Genomic DNA, 18,538 nt, shown 5'->3' on the forward strand with positions numbered 1-18,538 from the left:
GTTTTCAATTATACAAATGATAGTACTATTTATTTTCTATGGCTTTTCGCTTGTCGTTCTGTATTTTTAGAAATAATGTTGGGAATAAGCCACAATATGTTTATTCAAATGTTTAATTTACGGACGTTTCGATCTCTATAAAGAGACCGTTTTCAAACATACAAATGACAGATATATTTATTTCGACGTTTCGATCTCTATTTTGTTTTTAAAGATAGAAAAAAAAAAGAAAATAAACAATATAAGATTATAAAAATATATAATAATAAAAAAATAAAATAAATATAACTATCATTTATATCTTTGAAAGCGGTCTTTGGATATAGAGATCGAAACGTCAGTAAAAACTTGTGAATAAATATATTGTGGCCTATTTCGAACATTAATATTTGAAAAATAAAATATAATTAACGTTAAAATAAAAGTAAGTGTACGTCACTGGATTTCCAAACGGCTTTCCGCATTTCTGGGCCTTTAAACGATGACTCACTCTCTCAAATAGTGAAATTATACTTTAGACGGCAAACGTTTCGAACATATGAAGTTAGTTACAAGTTATTGTATTACTGTATATTGTATATTATATTACAATTTAAGTTAGTTGTAAGTGACGTTCTTTTAAAATCTGCAAAAATATACATGGTATCCCATTTAAATTGGTAACACTGTATTCTTATATTGTATTAATGTGAATGTACATGAAATAAAGTCTTAACATATATGTAATATATTTTTTTTTGTTTCAGATTACTTAGTGATAGCGATAAGAAACCGTTCATTGAAGAAGCAGACCGACTTCGAGTAATACACAAACGCGAACATCCCGATTACAAATACCAACCACGCAGACGAAAACAGAACAAAGCTTCTCCGGAATCAATTCATATATCCCACCAACAAAGCATTTCCTACCATCATCGTCCGATGAAACAAGAAGACTCGCCTTGTAGTCCAAGAAGCCGCAGTTCCACTTCTCCGTCTACTTGTTCGTCTCAACCCAATAGTCCGCTGATATCTTCCCAGTTACTTAAGTCGTGTGAGCCGCACAGTTTTGATCTAGATAGCTACCCAAGAATTCCAGAAATAGACAACAGTTATGGGCCTGATGAAGGCTTTGACAGTAGCGACTTTGATCAGTATCTCCCCAGCGAGACTTACCAGCAGTTTCACAAAGATGACTCGAACAATAATTACAAAAACAAAAGATTGTGCACAGAGAGCTTAAATAACCCCAACGACGCCTTTAACAGGTACCATGAATTGCAGCCGACTACAGTAGTGAAAACAGAAAAATACTTGGAGTCAAGTACCTCCGCCATGTATCCTTATCCATCACCCTCTGCCGGTTACTATACAAATAACGCTCAGTATTTACCTTCTTATCAATATTTGCCACAAAGGCCTATGTTTGGCGGTTCGTCTACGGTTGCAGGTTTTTCCAACGAGGGGCCCAGCGAAGCTTGGGGACCTTACAGTGTGTGACGTGTTTGTGTATATAAAGTGATACCTAGATTTATAAACACAGAATCTCTTTTTGTAAATCTCTTTTTTCAACATTTTCCCACCGAGAGTGTAAATACACAGTGTGGATCAAAATACAAGGGCCAAATGAAAAATTCTCGGCTAAATACAAAAATGTTTTTTGTTTAAAAAATGCATTTATTTTTAATTGTGTTTCTGCAATAATTGGACTTTGTCTGCGAAATGAAACTCCGAATATAAATTTGCCATTATTATCGATCATCGTTTTATTTTATTTGAAGCATTTTCCAGTTTACAATTTCTTACTATTGGATAATAGAAAGTTATAGCAAGATAAATTTGGTAAATGAAGTGAAGTTTCTGAGAGTATATACTTAAAAAAACGATTCAAGTTTTTCATCACTAGAGCGCGGAATATTATGCAACACAACATTACCAAAATATGTGCATAAATTACTTTTACTAAATATATGCAGCTACTTTTTTTTTCTAAATTTGTCCAATTATACAAATGTATATTAAAAATACTCAAAAATAAAAGAAAATATAAATCATAAACATTTATGTTTAATACATAAATATTTATTTTCCACACAATACAAATGAAATGACACAAAAACTGATGTTATAATTAAGAATCTAAAATAAACTATGAATTTATAATTAACATTTTTCAAAAATTTTAACTGAAAACTTTTGCCTTCTATTGCTAAAAAAATGTTTTATACAATATTTTAATTTAGGCAGTAAACTAATTTGCCAAGTCGTAAGATCTTCAGAAAGGTTGCCTTCAAAAATACGTATAACTTATTTTTTAATAAATTTTCTAATTTTATTTCCTGTATTTCCGGGAATTTTTTGACAATGAGCAGAAAAATGTTAACAATATTAACCGAATCACTCAATTGTAAATTCCTTTGTTGTGATGAATTTATTAGATCTGGTAAAAAACTAAAATTAACTGAGTTGTGAAGATAAGTTCTTTCGCAATTTGTACTTAACTTTTGAATTTTGAAAAGTTTTGAATAACTAACACAATGTTTTATAGCATCAAAATGATTTGCGTAGAAAATTGCTGCTTTAATCCATGTTCCTCGTCTTGTGCTTACGGACTCCAGAGGCAAGCTTACACCTGGTAATTTTATTTTATAGATTCAGTGGCACACCCAGAATTTGTCTGAAGGGTGGTTTTGAATTTTTTTTATGCTACTCCTATTTTGAGTCCCTAATATTTGGGTTTTAGTTTAATTTAAAGTACTAAAGATAGCAGTGCCAAAGATTCAGGTATTTATTATCCTGCCTACCAACTAAAACCACCCTCTCTTACTTGTAAATACAATACATTTTGGAGACGGCTATCGCCGTATTCCCGTTCTCCTCTGCCAGTCCTCCCAGTCCAAGGCATGCTCCTCCTCCAAACCTCTCGATTCCATCGCTCTTCTAATTCCTTTATTCCATGAGCGTTGAGGTCTACCTCTTTTTCTTCTTCCAGAGAACTTCCATTTGTCAAGCTTTTGGGGCCAGAGTTCGTCAGGCATTCTCAATAGGTGCCCAAACCATTTTGAACCTCTTTTTTCTATTCTGTCAATGACTGTTTCTGTAGCATTCATGTTATTTCTTATAGATTCGTTGAACTTCCTTTGCTGCCGTGATGTTCTAGCACTTCTTCTCAAATAATCCATTTCAACTGCCAACAATCTTCTCTCTAGGTCTGCATTACTTGTCCATACTTCAGAGCCATAACAAAGAACTGATTCAACCGTGGTTTGCCCTATTCTTTTTTGTTCCTTTTGGAAATGTTGCCATCCCACATTAAGGAGTTCAGACATCCTACAATTTTACGTCCCTGATTAATTCGGTGTTTCATTTCGGTTTCTCCCAAGCCGTTCTTAGCAATGAATGCACATAAATATTTAAATTTTTCCACTTGTTTGATTTCCACGTCCTCGTCTATCAACACTTCAAACCTTGCATCTGAATTGATAACTAAATCTTTTGTTTTCTTCATGCTGACTTGTAACCCACATTTTACATATTCTCTGTAAAGACGCTTTATCATAAATTCTAGATCATAAGAATCTTGAGCTAGGAGGACTGCCTCAATATATAAATTAAACAGTGGGCTCTTGTTAACGAACGTTTTTTTCAACGGGTAACGGGCCGATGCTAAACGGGTACCCGTGTCGACGGTTCATAAATTTCAAGGGATATGCGTCCGTTGACAGTATGAAATCTCCGAAATATCGTCAGTTTTAAAGTAACAAGTGCACGCAATATATGTTATATCATGTTGTCGTCAAAGCAAAAAGTTATACTAGCGTATTATTTGTATAAAAAATGCAGAAGAAACGGGAGAAGCGTAAAAGAAAAATATGGATACATCCTATTTTGTTAGAAAGAGAAAAGTATGGTGCTTTCCATACACTTTACGAAGAATTGAAAAAAGACGAAACAAAATTCTTCAATTACTTCCGAATGGGTCAAGAAACTTTCCGCAAATTGTTAGGAATAGTACATGATAAATTAAAACGCTGATTAAATTAAATTAATACATGAGCTGTTTATTTTTATAGCTTTCCGTGGTTTTATCCCACAACACAGGTCGATTTTCTACCGCACTTATTAAAATTTTCATATCAAAATCCATATTTTAGCGGCAAAAAAGAAAGAAATTTATTGAAACAACGGATGCTCGCCCAACGCCGTTAACACACTTCCATAAACTAAAAAGGTTGACTGAGGGTTCACGGTACCGTCCCGTCGAACGTCTTGCCGAGGGGGACTGGATACGTAGACGGTGAAAAGTTAACCAACGGGTTGGTTGCCGTTGCGTGAACAGACACTCATAAGAACCTGAAAGACACTGAGCAACGGCCGACGGGACGGTGTCAAAACCGACCCGTTGACCGTTGTCGTTAACAAGAGCTCTAAGGGTGCCATACTGTATCCTTGTTTTAGTATTTTAGTTACTTTTAGTGGCTCTGATAGTCTATTTTCGATTTTTAGGTAAGTAGTGTTATCCTTGTATACTTCTGTGATTATTCCTAAAAGGTATGGACTAATGTCGAGCTGTTGCCATATTGTTGACATTAAAGCTTGCCACAATTTAAGTCTTGGAACTATATCATACGCCTTTTCTAGGTCGATGAAGGCTAGATATACTTCGGTACCAACCGCTATTCTTTTTTCTATTAACTGTTGGAGTATAAACAAGTTATCAGTGTAAGATCAAAGATCAAAGATTCAAACGTCATTAAACTTATTTTAACCTTCAATTGCGGCTTATACCCATTAAAATAGTAATTAGATCTTATCTCTTTCATTGGCCCAGTTGGTGTTTCTCTTCTTCTTTCTTTTTAATGACTGCTTGGATGTAATTGTGAACACTATTCCATCCCTCCGTACTTCCCGTCATCTTCACGATCATCTCTCTTACAGTCACAGGATTCATACATATTTCTTTATACATTCTGTTTCTCTCCACTGTACATATATTACACTCCAGCATTGTTTAACAACAGTATAGGCATTTATCTGTATCTGGCTTTCTGAACCTATGAAGATAAGCCCTAAAACAGACAATCTACCCAGTCCCTTAGGCTCGGGATCAGCATCGTGGTCTACTGGGCAACATTTTCCTGGTTGTTCTACTCTTCTTGCCATCTTTCCATTGATCTTTCCCTTTCTTCTTTTTTTATAGCTGTTGTCAAATGCTCCCTTCTCTCATAGAGATGTCTCTTTTCTACTGCTAACACATGCAGAGGAACACAACCCGTAATAGTCCACAAGGCCGCCGCAGATACAGTCCTGTAGGCGCATGCTACTGGCAACAGACTCGTTCTGTCTACTTTTGTCATAAGCCTAATATTAATACTTTTTTAACATTTGAAATTAATTTATTGGCTAAATTAAATTCACTTCTAGGAACTTCCGCTCCTCTGTTTATGCTATGTAGAAGACAAGTGATGTGTACCACATTTGAAGGGTACAGGGAAAAACCAGTCATTTCTTTTCACAACTGAGTAAATTGAATTTTATTGTTTAAAACCAATTATTTTTATTTCAAACAGGGATTATAAACAGTAGTTTACATTATTACAGAATACAATACATTAACAGAAATTAACATTATTAGAAAGTATTAAAAACTACAGTTTTTTGGTTTACAAAAACTAAAGTCGGCTTTATTGCAAAAAAATTTGCATCACTCACGGTTTTGCAGGAACAATGCAATGTCACCTACAGACAAAAATCAGCCGTTTTTATTTTTGAACTAAAAAAATAAAAAAGTTTGAAATGTTTATTTATTTATCAACATATAAATAATTTAAACTTACTGTTAGAAACGAGCCAGGTTCTGGAAAAATATCACTGCTTTTGGACTGCAAAATCGCATAAGATTCGGTAAACTTAGTCTTTGGAATTGGTAAAGTACCGGTAGCAAAAATTTAAAAAAATGAATACGTCTCATTTTTATTTAATAGTCTCTTATAACTTACCATCGTATACCGGAACAGGCAGCAAAAATTCTCCACATCTTAAAGCTGAGTTTTGGTCAAAGCGTTTTCGTATTTAATCCAGATAGTACTGATCCATTGTATGTTGAACGGTAATAGATAGGGCGGCTATTTCCTTCACACCCTGAGTTTTAAATGGGCATTTTGCAAATATATTGTGTCTAAAAATGATTTCCAATCCAGTACCATATTTTGTAACACACTTACTATAACAAACGGCGATGGTTTGGAACTGGTTGGTTTCAAACTCTTCCGGGACCTTAAAGGGGCTCTAAATCCCACATTCCTACATTTTTATCACACTTCAAATATGAATGTCCTCTTACAGGAAATGTGATATTTATTTCGTTTAGATTATGAATTTTGTTGTTCATTACAAAATTAATCAATCGAAAAATAGTAAAGTTTTTATTTTGTCCTCCGGCAGAGTCACAGAAGATTTGTAGTTCTTCAATATGGTATTGTAAGTATTTATTGATAAAATGGAGAAGAAAAGATGCAACTTCGTTTGATCCTTTTTTTAGCCATTCCTTCATGATAGTTATAAAAAATAGACTGACCAGAAGAGAAGATATATACATTAAAGGAATACATAGACAATTGGAGTTTATAGTACACATTATTAGTGGCAATTTTCGGCATTTAAAGATTTTTTGAAAAATCTGAAAAAGTTGCTATTTGCAGATTTTTTTGCTTGCCTTTTCCTTGAATAGAACGCTTCAGCCTTTCTTTTATGCAAATCGTTCATAACAGTTAATTGTCTAAGTTCATTAGTATCAGTCAAACTTTTAAGCCTAATTTGAAATTCATCACACGTTGCGCATGGGGTATCCAAAAGCAATATTAAATTCCTTATTAAAAATTGTTCTGTGCATTTCATATGAGGCTTTAGCATTTAGCATTTTTCTTAAAGAAGTTAACCATTTTTTTTTATTATAAGCTCTTCGGGTAAATAAGTCTTTTTTGTATCTTTAAGACTATAGTGGCTCTGACGACCCTTAAAACTTTTGATGTGATCACATACCAAACCTTTTGTTACGTCGTCCAGCTTACTATATGTTGCACTATGCTTTCCACGTCTGTCCTTAGGGGCTGCACCACTTCGTTTGAGTCTTTTTCCTTTATAAAATTTATTTTATTTTTTGTAATCCCATGAATGGAGCAAAAAGCTTTGTCACACACCAGAATATCACAATAGCAAACTCGAACTCTTCTTTGTCTTATTGTGTGCTACTGCAAATTGTTTAATACTTTTATAGATTTGCTTCATCTTCCTTTGGACTAAAGTTAATTCATTTGGACAGTTTTCAATCTTATATATGTAAAATCTGTTCATTTCAGAACATGGGGGGCGAAAATACTTCTCTACTATTTATACAACGACATGGATTTGCATAAAGAGGCTTCGTCTCAAAGATCAGCAACATGCGGGAATCCTTTCGAGCTTTGTCTAGCTGTATTTCGAACACTTCCTTCTTTTTTTTACATTATAAACAAAATATTTTTGGATAGTCATAGTCTTAACAGACACTCCAATAATACCGACTTAGTAGTTTTCGACTAGAAATGGAATTCTGCCTTGAGCCCTTTATGTAAGTCTGTTGTTAATCCTGATATGTGTTAAAATATGAGGTCTTCTATTTTTTGGTAAAATTACTTCAACAGTTATCCTCTTTGTATTTCTCGTTTCCAGGAAATCGTCGGCTGGCTAAAATTGTGATCTTTAGTTACAATTTCATATTTTCATAATTTGTATATCTTGAACTTAATTACTGAATACGTTTGACATTTATCAGTAAAAACAAACAAATTTTATATTCGATAGGATTTGTCATTGCCTATGGGGCTTTGTTTTTGTCCCTAGTATTTTTTGGCTTTCAATAAATTTTTTGTTCCAGTCTTATTTTTACACGATATTGGCATTGTGCATTGTCATTTTTAACATAAAACTTCGACCGGTGCAAAGAGCTGTACAAATTTTTGAGTTATAACTAGACCTTCCCTTTTTAAGTCGCTTAATTATGATTAATTATGACATGTAATTTGACCACAAGTTAATTCTTTTGGTTAACCTGCCCAATAATATATTTTTCGGGACTGCTTTGCTTAATATGATCTTCTTGTGGGTGTATTAAAGTTAGATCATGTTATTTTATTGTTGTTTTCGTTCCTGTATACTAATTTAAATCAAATAAAATAAATGATACGTTTTTGATGCATTTTACAATGTAACATATTATTTGTAACATTTTATTTGGCTTGTCTATAGCATTGACTATAATATTTTTAATTTATCTACGATCATATCTTTCTACTCAAAGGCTTCATTTTATTTGCAAAGTGCCTTGCTAAAAATTAGTTTTAAAATCTTAAAATCATCTTTTAGTTAACAACCTACAATATTTTAAAATCCACATTAAAGTGTACGAGGGAAATCCAAATACTTTAAGATAAGTCTTCGTACTAATGGTGTAACAAGGTGAATCAAATATAAAGAAGTTTTTTAGAAAAACCTGTATAAAACACTGCATTTTTTAATCGTAAAACCATAAGACATCTGTTTAGCAGTGAATGTCTGTCAAGCAGTGATTGCTTTGTAATGCTCAATTGTATAGTGGTCTGGCCTATAGGCTGTTTAATTTATTAAATCAAAGTGCCTAAAAGCCAGTTTTATTTTGAAAATGTCAGAAAAAATAATAAATGCATTTATTTGTCCTAAGTCAAAAATTGGTTAATATATCCCTTAGAGGTAATACAGCACAGATATTGAAAGATAAGGAAAGCACTCAAGAAGAGTAAGTCATTATTCATCTAAAAAAATACTGTCAAAAATAATGATAGTTTGTGGTACATCTTGCTAAAATGAAATTGGAGTATGGTCTGATATTTTATTTGATTGCAAACTGGCTTAAAAAAGTGGACAAAAATCGGTCTTAAAGTCCTTTATTCTTGCCCGTTATTTCTATTGTCCTCTTCTTTTGTTTTTTCTCTCTTAGACCTACTGTAAGTGTCCATTCGAGTATTTGTTTAGAAGTCTATGGTTTTTCATTCATTGAACGTATCTCTAGCATATAACCTGCTTTAGTAGTAATTCGTGGATTATTGTGTCTTTATTTCAATGCTCTCCCTGAGTTTTTTATTTCTGATTTTCTCCCTACTCGGTATTCTCGTTATTACAGCTATTTCTATTGCTTTTATTTTTCTTCTGTTTCTGTCTGTTTGTCTATGTTCTACAGCCATATAATAGCATGCTTTTGATCAGAGTTTTAAAATATTTAAAGAGAATCCATAGCTTATTCCCAATTTTAATGATCATCCTCATCATCATTCTTGGTTCGACAATCTGTTCAATCATTCTGTTCGATTTTTGGCAACGTGTTGCTATCTTCTGATCTCTAGTATCTCTAAGTCGGTCGGTCTTAATTCTATCTAACCACCTAATTTACGGTAGGTCACTGCTTCTTCTTCCTATAAGTGTTCCTGTCGTTAGCTTTTTAGCAATCATGTTGTCAGCCATTCGTATTATGTGCCTGGCCCATTTAAGTCGTTATCTTTTAATGAACGTTAGGACACGTGTTTGATTTAAAGAATTAGTATAATTTTAAATTAAATCTTTTGCGCCACTGCCCTTGATCGTTTATAGGGTTTATAGGTCCAAATATTTTGCGAAGTATCTTTCATCCTTCTGCGTTAGAGTCCATGTCGGAGAACAGACGAACTCTGTGTTCGTCTGTTCTCTGTCCATGTTTCCTCCCCGTATGTGAGGACCGCCCTCATCAGTGTTTTGTATATAATAATTTTAGTTTTTCTTTGGATATTTCTTAAGTGGAATTGTGTTTGGAGTCTATAGTATGAACTATTTGTAAGGTTTATTCGTCTTTTAATTTCTTCGCTTGTTTTATTGGCAGTAGTCACTAGCGAGCCAAGGTATGTGAAGCAGTCAACACGTTCAAAGATATGACTTCCAAATGCTGTTTCTCGTTCCTCATTTACTAGAGGATCATTAGTAACCAACATGTACTGGGTTTTGTCTTCCGACCTGTTTCGCCGCCGTTTCCAATTCTAGAAAATATTGCTCAACATCTCCATTGCTACGCCCTATTATGTCAATGTCATAAGCGTATGCTAAGTATTGTATCGATCTATTGTAAATAGTACCGCCGTCTCTAATTCGTGTGTCTCGTACTGACTTTTCCAAGGCAATATTAAATAGAAGGCAAGCCCCTTGTCTGAGTCTATCCTTTATCTCAAAAGATCGAGAATTTTCTCCCTGTATACTAACGCTGGCTTTTAAGTTAGACATTGTTATTCTAGTTAATCGGATAAGTTTTTCTGGTATACCAAACTCACGTATTGATTGATCTGGTACTGTTATCTTGGCACTGTCGTACGCGGCCTTGAAGTCGACGAACAGGTGATGGGTTTCAATCTTAAATTCTAATGTTTTCTCGAGGATCTGTCTTACTGAATAAATTTGGTCAATTGTTGATTTTTCTGGAGTAAATCCGGCCTGGTATTTCCCAACTATGGTAACTGTGTAAACTTGTAGCGTTTCGTAGAGAATATTTGCTAGTATTTTGGAAGCAGTTGTTAACAGGGTTATACCTGTGTAGTTGTCACACTGGAGCTGATCGCCTTTTTTGTGTAACGGGCATATCACGCCTTGAGACCATTAACAGGGCATGGTCTCATTTTGCCAGACAAGAAGTAAAAGTTTATGTAGTGCTTGTAGCAGAGGATGGCCACCATTCTTTTGAAGGCATCGGTTCAAGGTTGAGGATATTTTCTTAGGATATTTCCTTCTCAAATTTTTTCTTCAAATTGCCTTTTTTCTACTAGATAATCTTTTTTCTTCCCTTCTTAGGGTCCAGTATTTTTCATTTGCTCTTTTTATGCATTTAGCTTGATTTGTCGTCTTGGCACTCCTCAATAAACCATTCGTTTTGTCCAACTGGTTTGGTTTTCCCCTATATTTCCGAACATATTCTTTGTCTAAGGTGTCGTAGAATTTATCTTTTTCATCGTTTTCCTTTTCTTCCGTGGGTGTACACTAAGTAAGCTATAACTTTTGATTTTGGTGATCAATAGATATTATTTTTTGGTGCTGCATTTGCGAGGGTCTGCATATATTCTGCTTCTTCTTAAACGTCCATGTGTTCCTTAGATATTCTGATAGTCAATTGTTATATAATACTGCATACATTCTTTGCCTGTTATTAATTGAATCAGTATTTTCTCTTTCCATTTTATCGTTGTTGTCATAAAATTCCAAATTTTTGTGTTTCTTCGTGCTATTATTGTACAAATAGTAAAAATAAGTGTACAAATTGATTTCCCGACATTTCTCATCTCAGACGTTAGTTTTCTTTATTGGAGCTGTCCTTTTGGCACAGTTCTTCTTTTCCATATATTTCTTCTTGTGTTTTGAGCTGAGCCATGTTAGGTACACATTCCTTTTCTTCGACTATTCGTTGTTATTTGTCTGTTTACCATTTGTTTTTACCTTTTTGTTTATCTTTTGTACCCAAAATTTCTTCAGATTCCTCATCGATAATTTTGACTATATTATACATTTCCTGAAATGATTAATATGGAGCTTTTATAAGATTTTCGTCTAGGCTTCTGTAGTAAAGGAATTACACTGACTTACATGCAAAACACTTCTAATAATGTCTAAAGCGGTTTCAACGGAGAGAATAATTTCTAAAGATATCTAAAATATTCATCCTGATTTTTACAGGCATATTCAGAGATCATTTCATTCAGCGGTCTTTGTTGATATATGGCTTAAAGTCACAAGCTTAGTAATCGTAAAAATAGGAAGAAACATCCATGAACACGTACATTTTGCATTTCCGAATGGTACTATAAAACTGTTTACGGTAATATTCCTAACAAAGCACTGTGTTAGGACCATCAGGTTGGAGGAGTACGAAAATAAAAATCTGCAAAGCTTCTTCCTAACTGGAGCTATACCGACAATTTTATTGCTTTTTACTGTTATTCTACTATCCAAAGCGTTTGATTCGCGATGTTGATGATATTCAAGTTAAAAGGCCTCTTTCTATTTGATCCACTCTGATATAATACAGAGGTGATTATTAAAAAGATTTTGTATGTATTTAAAAATATTTTTTCGTTCGAAAAACTGTTATTAATTAGTGTTTAAGATTAGATTTAAGCAGTCTGTTAGGCATTGTTTAAAATGTATTTTTTTCGACATTAAAACGCCTAATCTGCTTTATATTCAATAAACGTTATATTTTTAGAAAGTATTTTTATAAAATGAACTAAATAAATACTATTTAAGCTAACTTTTTTGTTTTTTTTTTCAACAAAAGTCGATCTTACTAAATTGATTAATTGACTCGATTTGGAAATGTATGAGAGCACAATTTTGATTGCGGAATATTACAACTGTCTTTATACATGCTATAATTGAAGACCGGCCCGGAAAAACGTTGCAAACGACAAAATGAAATTTGTCAGATAATAACATATTTTTATAATATTATTTACCAAATTTTATGAATTTAAGTGTTGCTTATGTGTATTACTAATAAAGTAATAACATTGAATATAAATAACATAGAACAAAAGACTAATGGGCGCCGAAAACCAAAAAGTAATTTTTAGCAGAAGAAAAAAGTTGCATGTGTACCTAGTGTTAACGCACATACAACGTTTTTCGCTAACAGGTTGTACTTATAAACGATATTCCTTCCAACGTTTTTAACCTAGAAAAATATGAGCATTATTAAAATGTCCCAAAATTACAGTTAATTGAAAATACGAAAAACTGAAAAGTAAAATAGATTATTGTCATTAAAACTTACATAGTAGATAAACAAAATCAGATTAAGTTGGATGTTCAAGTAATTCACAATAAAATAAAATAAAACAGAAATAGTTAAAGGTTCCCTGTACATTGGAGGCAAGGCTTCTGGTTCAGTAAGATTGTAAACTATATTTCATACTGCAGCTCGTCCTCTTGGTCTCTTTAGTAAAGGTAATGTTTGCCATGGTTGCAGGATATTATGCGTTTGTCTTATCAGCAGAACAGTCGGTTCGTTGGCTGTGACCTGTACCCAACGTGCTTCTGTTATTTTAATATTCTCGTTCTTTATTTGACTGTCAACTAAGGTCAAGTCAACAAAATTTTCCTGTTTCATTTCAACTACTTGAATAGGTTGTCTTATAGCTGACTGCTCTTTTCGATGAGCGCAAAATCTCTATCACAAGGTAAAAAGCTCTGGATTTCCGGATACTAAAAATTTTTGATTTACTTCAGTAAAGAACTTTGCTGACATTAGACAGTGACACAATGATATCATCTCCGACACATCGATCAGACCATAGTATAAGTTTTCGTTGTGCTTCAACCTCTAGTTTCTTAAAATTCTCAAAAATATACCTTAAAATGCAAGAAGATATTTCAGGACTGCCCCTCTTGACTACAGTTTCATGCTAACATATGGTAGCTTCAGAGGTTATCATCTGTATCTGTATCTGAAGAGTAGGGAGGGCGAGTTAGGTTTCACAGCACTTAGGCCACAATTGACCCATTGTGCATCCTCCCAGGGAGCTGTCACCCTTAGCTCATTGTCCATCCTTTTATTTCTAGGAAGGTGGACAAGTCACCAGGAGACATCTCTCTTATATGGGCAGGCGTGGGCCAGGACTCGCCGAACGCGTACTCTCGTATTAACGATAACTCTGGGCATTCACATAGGACATGCTCTACAGTTTCGTCTTCTCGTTCACACTTCCTACATAGAGGTGTGCCTGTTAGCCCCAGTGTGTGGAGGTGTTTGCTTAGTTAACAATGACCAGTTAAAAAACCAACTGCCAAACGTAGGTTTTTCCTGGTCATTCCCAAGTACTTTTTTGATGTTAACTCTTTAAGGTTACTTAGTGTTACCCTGGCAAGTTTACATCCTTTCCTTTCTTCCCATCTTTTTACGGCTTGCGTATGGGAGTGACATTTGACAATTTCCGCGATTGTTGTAGTTGATCAACCAAAAATATCCCCCGGTCCTAAGAGTCTTAGGCCTGCCGCATTCCTAGATAATTGGTCAGCAATGCGGTTGCCTTTATTCCTATTGTGTCCTTTAACCCACCTCAGGATGATGGTATTACCATCCGAAGCTTGAGTTAGTGACTCGTGACACTCCATTACTAAACCTGATGTGACACGTGGTCTATTCAAGGTTAGTAGCGCTTGTCTGCTATCTGTGCAGGTCATTATAGTGTTCCCTGCTATACCTTTTTGGGTTATCTCTTTTGCGGCTATGGAGATACCAGTTAGTTCTGTCTGAACTACGCTGGTATTTTTGCCCATACCCCACTTTATTTTTAGGTTCAGTGATCTGGAGTATCCCGCATTCTGAGCCTTCTTTCATTTGGGAGCCATCGGTGTATATGCAATAGGCATTTGCCACGTTTGTCTCCATATACTGTCTTGTTTCAATTTTGTATTGTTTGTTAAAGACAAACTTTGGTTCAATTGAGTCGCAGCCTGCCTGTAGCAGTGGTAACGCATCCAGCTCTCCCCGCCAGAAACGAGTTCGCAATTGTCCCATTCCTACATCAAGGTTTGCACCAGCAATAATCAACTCCATTGCAGCAGTTGGTGTTGTGTTTTCATGGCACCTGTTATATTTATGCAAGCCATCCACTGAATATGGTTTAGTTTGTTAATCGCTGTTGCCTGTAGCACTTTTGGTACCCAAGCAATAGCTCCGTAAGTTAGCATTGGCCTAATGACAGCGATGTAGACCCAGGCGATCACCCTGGGCGTGAAGCCCCAGGTGCGTCCGACCCTTCGTCGATACTGCTCATAGGCAATATATGCTCTTTTAGCTCTACCATCTAAGTGTGAGTTCCATGTTAACTTCCCGTCAAGGATAATACCAAGGTACTTCACCTCGTCAGAAAAATTTAGACTGTAGTTTATAACCCTTGGGGGTATTAAGCCCATCATTCTTCTTTTCCTGGTAAAGAGGACCATCATGTTTTCTTAGGATTTATAGATAGTGAGTGTTCCTTGCACCATGTTTCTATTAGTCGGAGAGCAACTTGTGATCTCTCACATAGTGTGTTCTCAAACTTACCGCTTTGTAGGACAGCAATATCGTCTGCATAGGCTATTGTGTAGAAACCGTTGCTGCTGAGTTGGTCAACCAGGGTATCTAGAACTATGTTCCAGAGTAGTGGTGATAGCACTCCTCCCTGTGGACATCCCCTCGTAACCGTGCCTCTAACAGAAGCGTCTTCTACATTTATGCTTATTACTCTATTAGAGAGCATACTGAATATCCATTCGCTTATGGCCAGGGGAACATTCCTGACGTTGATCTATTGGGTCATAGTTGGGAATGTGGTTTATCAAACGCTCCCTCAATGTCTATGAATATACCTAGGGTGGATTCTTTATTATCCAGCGATCTTTCAATTCTTTCAATTCTTCCCACTACATGATGCAGTGCAGAATCGGTAGATCTTCCGTAATCGGTATATGCATGTTGATTTGGGTGAAGTGGGTTATGGACCAGAACTTCATCCATTATGTACCTCTCATCAGAGGTTATCATATTGTGGATAGCAAAATTGTAATTTGCGTACTGACGTTGGTAATAAATATCGGAATGTGATAAGTTAGGTATAAAAATGACTTTTTGCAAATCCACACATAAAACTATCACGTTAGAATTCAACTTAGCTGCTTCTATATCAGCTTTCAAAGATGAATATGCACTTTCTGTTTTTTGGTGATGTAGCTCGGATTCAGTTTAAATCTTTTTTCATTCTTCCTCGTTTTCTGCAGCACTCAGTTTTATAAAATTTTTATCATATACTTTGAAAGTATGGGAGCGAGGAACACCAAGACACAAATTAATATCTTCTTTGAATATTTCTCGTAAGTATGGAATTATTTTACTTCAACTTCTGGATACAATATTTTAAACAGCTCAAACATTTTGTTAATGTTTAGGTCAGGGTAAAGGCACTATTTTTTGTTGGAGTTTCGAGAATACTGGCTTTGTTGAGATGAAAAAGACGAAATATGTTGTCTGATAGGTCTTTTACAGACTCTTTGGTTTTTGTTGGACGATTTACGTATTTTCCACGACAGTCAAGCAACTTTTGATTTGACTTAATTTTTTTAAATAAAATTTGAACTCTGAGTTTAGTTATAGAATAAGTTTCACAACACATTTTTTGGCATACCTGTTGTCTTTATCCAGTAATCAACAAAAATTATTCTACAGTATACTGACGTTTTGATGAGGCTTCATCTACCCTCCTTCTCTTTGGCTACTCTACATCGTTCCATACATAACCCGAAATATTGTGATTATTCATTGTATGGTTTCTTATAGAAATCATTAAATAAGTTGTGTCTCATTTCAAGGGTAATTAAGTTTCATGCGTTGTACGAACAAGCACAAGATCTAGCCTAAAACGAAAATATGAGTTTACAGATTTTTAACACATGTACTGTTTTTCCACTTACCACATTAGGAGGCAATTTTCTGGAACAGAAACATTTTTATATGTTGTAAGGTTGTCCACTGTTTTTTAAGCGCTTACGGTTTTCTTTCACCCAATTTTCAAAACGTATTTGTCGTTTTTTACCATCATTTGGATGATTTAAGACACGTGTTGTAGACGATAATTCTCCACTCTCCGCCATGTTTATTGCACAAGTAACGTTTTTCCTCTCGCTCCGTATTTTGTAGTTCTGTAAGGAGGGCATTGAATTGAAATTAATTCTAATAGATGGTGTCAGTAGTTTGGTTATCGCATAAAGAACGTTTTTTCACTGTAACATCAAAATTTGTGGCTTACAACGATTTTCCGGGCAAGTCTTCAATTGACACCACCATACACCACCTCTGAAACAGACGCATATTTTTTTATGATTTTTATCATTAAAAGGCAGTCAACATATTGCTTTTGTCTTTATTATTATTCGTATTAACAAATACGCTAACGAAAATGTTTAGTATTTCTGTAGCGGAAGATTATGTAACGATGCTGTCTTCTCTCGTCAAGTAAATAGCAGAGAAATCTATAGAATGCAATAAACTAGCCTACTTATGTTTTAGTATACTTAAAAAAGGTCTTTAACACAGTGAGGATATCGGATGCGATACACCTGCTATACGACAAATATCATTGGATATCATAAAAAACTTGGTATGGTACTCCTGGAATGACCGTGTAGGGGAAACATACTTTCTTATTCTACGCACGGAGCGATGGTTTTTAATTTAATTACATTTTAATTTTTTTAAGAAAACCGACACACCCCAACAGATATTTAAATTACAAATCAAATCACAATATCAATATTAAAAAAGAAATCATTAAATCCTTATACGATGGAGCCAAAATTACTTGTTAACCAAAATTTGTTCTTAGAGGAAAAACATTGGTTAGCATATCTTTTATTAAAAAATGGTTAGCCTTTATAGTTTATAAATAAGAAATTTTCAACAGACGACCGAATAGAACAGAACAACTTAGAACGAGATCCTGCAGCGTACACAAGGAATAATACGAGGAAAATAACAATACCATACCAAAAAGAAAAACCATCAGAAAAAAAGATTAGAAATAAATGCAATATTTTAACAACATTCAAAACAACAAAAACATTGAGATCTATTTTATCTAAAACTAAACCTAGAGGGAATGAACAAGAAAGAACAAAGAATTGTATTTATAAAATATCTTGTGAATGCGATCACTTTTATTTAGGTGAAACATCAAGGCCAGTAAATGTTAGAGTAAGTGAAGTATATAATATATATCTTATATTAAAGTAGAGAATTTGATAGATCTCAAATATGTAAACCCGCATGGGAAAATGAACATAGGGTTCAATGGAATGATTTAAGCATAGTCCTAAAAGAAACAGGTGGTAAAAAGAGAAAAAGCAAAGAAGCTGCTCTAGTTATGCTAAATGAGATTATTTGTGTCGCAAATTCCTCGGCAGAATGCAGTAGGATCTGGTTAACCATATTAAAAAAGGAAGTTAATAAAAAGAAAATACCACTATTAGTAAGTCAGTAACAAATCAAGGATACATTATTTATGTTTTTTAAATAACAAACATATAAAATCAAAATTTGGTGTTTATTGAGAGTAAACTAAAACCAAATACTTACACTGTCGGGATAGTATTATGAGGTTTTTTCCTCATGATTTAGTATGGAATTACTAACGGGAGAATTTTACTGTTATCATGGCATGTGGTTGTCATTTTAAAGACTAATTACATGGTATGATTTTTTTCTGACATATATTCTCAAGTTTAAGTTGATTTCATGTAATCGAATGAACTATCTTACAATAAAGTCGTCCCAGGAACGCAACTCAGCAATATTGGCAATATTATTTTAAAGTCGTCTACTTTAAAATGTATAATATATGTTTGAATTGTTAATATAAATAAGTCAGATAAAATTCAATTCTTAGAAGAATTTTTCACCCAGTAACAAAAAACAAAATTTGTTTTAATTAAACAAATT

General features: G+C 34.2%; 1 protein-coding gene across 1 annotated transcript in view; it reads left to right on the plus strand.

Moving 5' to 3' along the window:
- Positions 1 to 12,303, plus strand: part of LOC140445270 (uncharacterized) — a 125,169-nt gene extending 112,866 nt beyond the window's left edge. The window contains exon 3 of the mRNA XM_072537195.1: positions 747 to 12,303. Coding sequence (XP_072393296.1) covers positions 747 to 1,482 — 736 coding nt within the window. The 3' untranslated portion in view covers positions 1,483 to 12,303. The remainder of the gene's footprint in view (positions 1 to 746) is intronic.
- Positions 12,304 to 18,538: the final 6,235 nt, after the last annotated feature.

The sequence above is a fragment of the Diabrotica undecimpunctata genome, chromosome 7 (assembly GCF_040954645.1).
Source record: "Diabrotica undecimpunctata isolate CICGRU chromosome 7, icDiaUnde3, whole genome shotgun sequence".
In the NCBI taxonomy this organism is placed as follows: domain Eukaryota; kingdom Metazoa; phylum Arthropoda; class Insecta; order Coleoptera; family Chrysomelidae; genus Diabrotica; species Diabrotica undecimpunctata.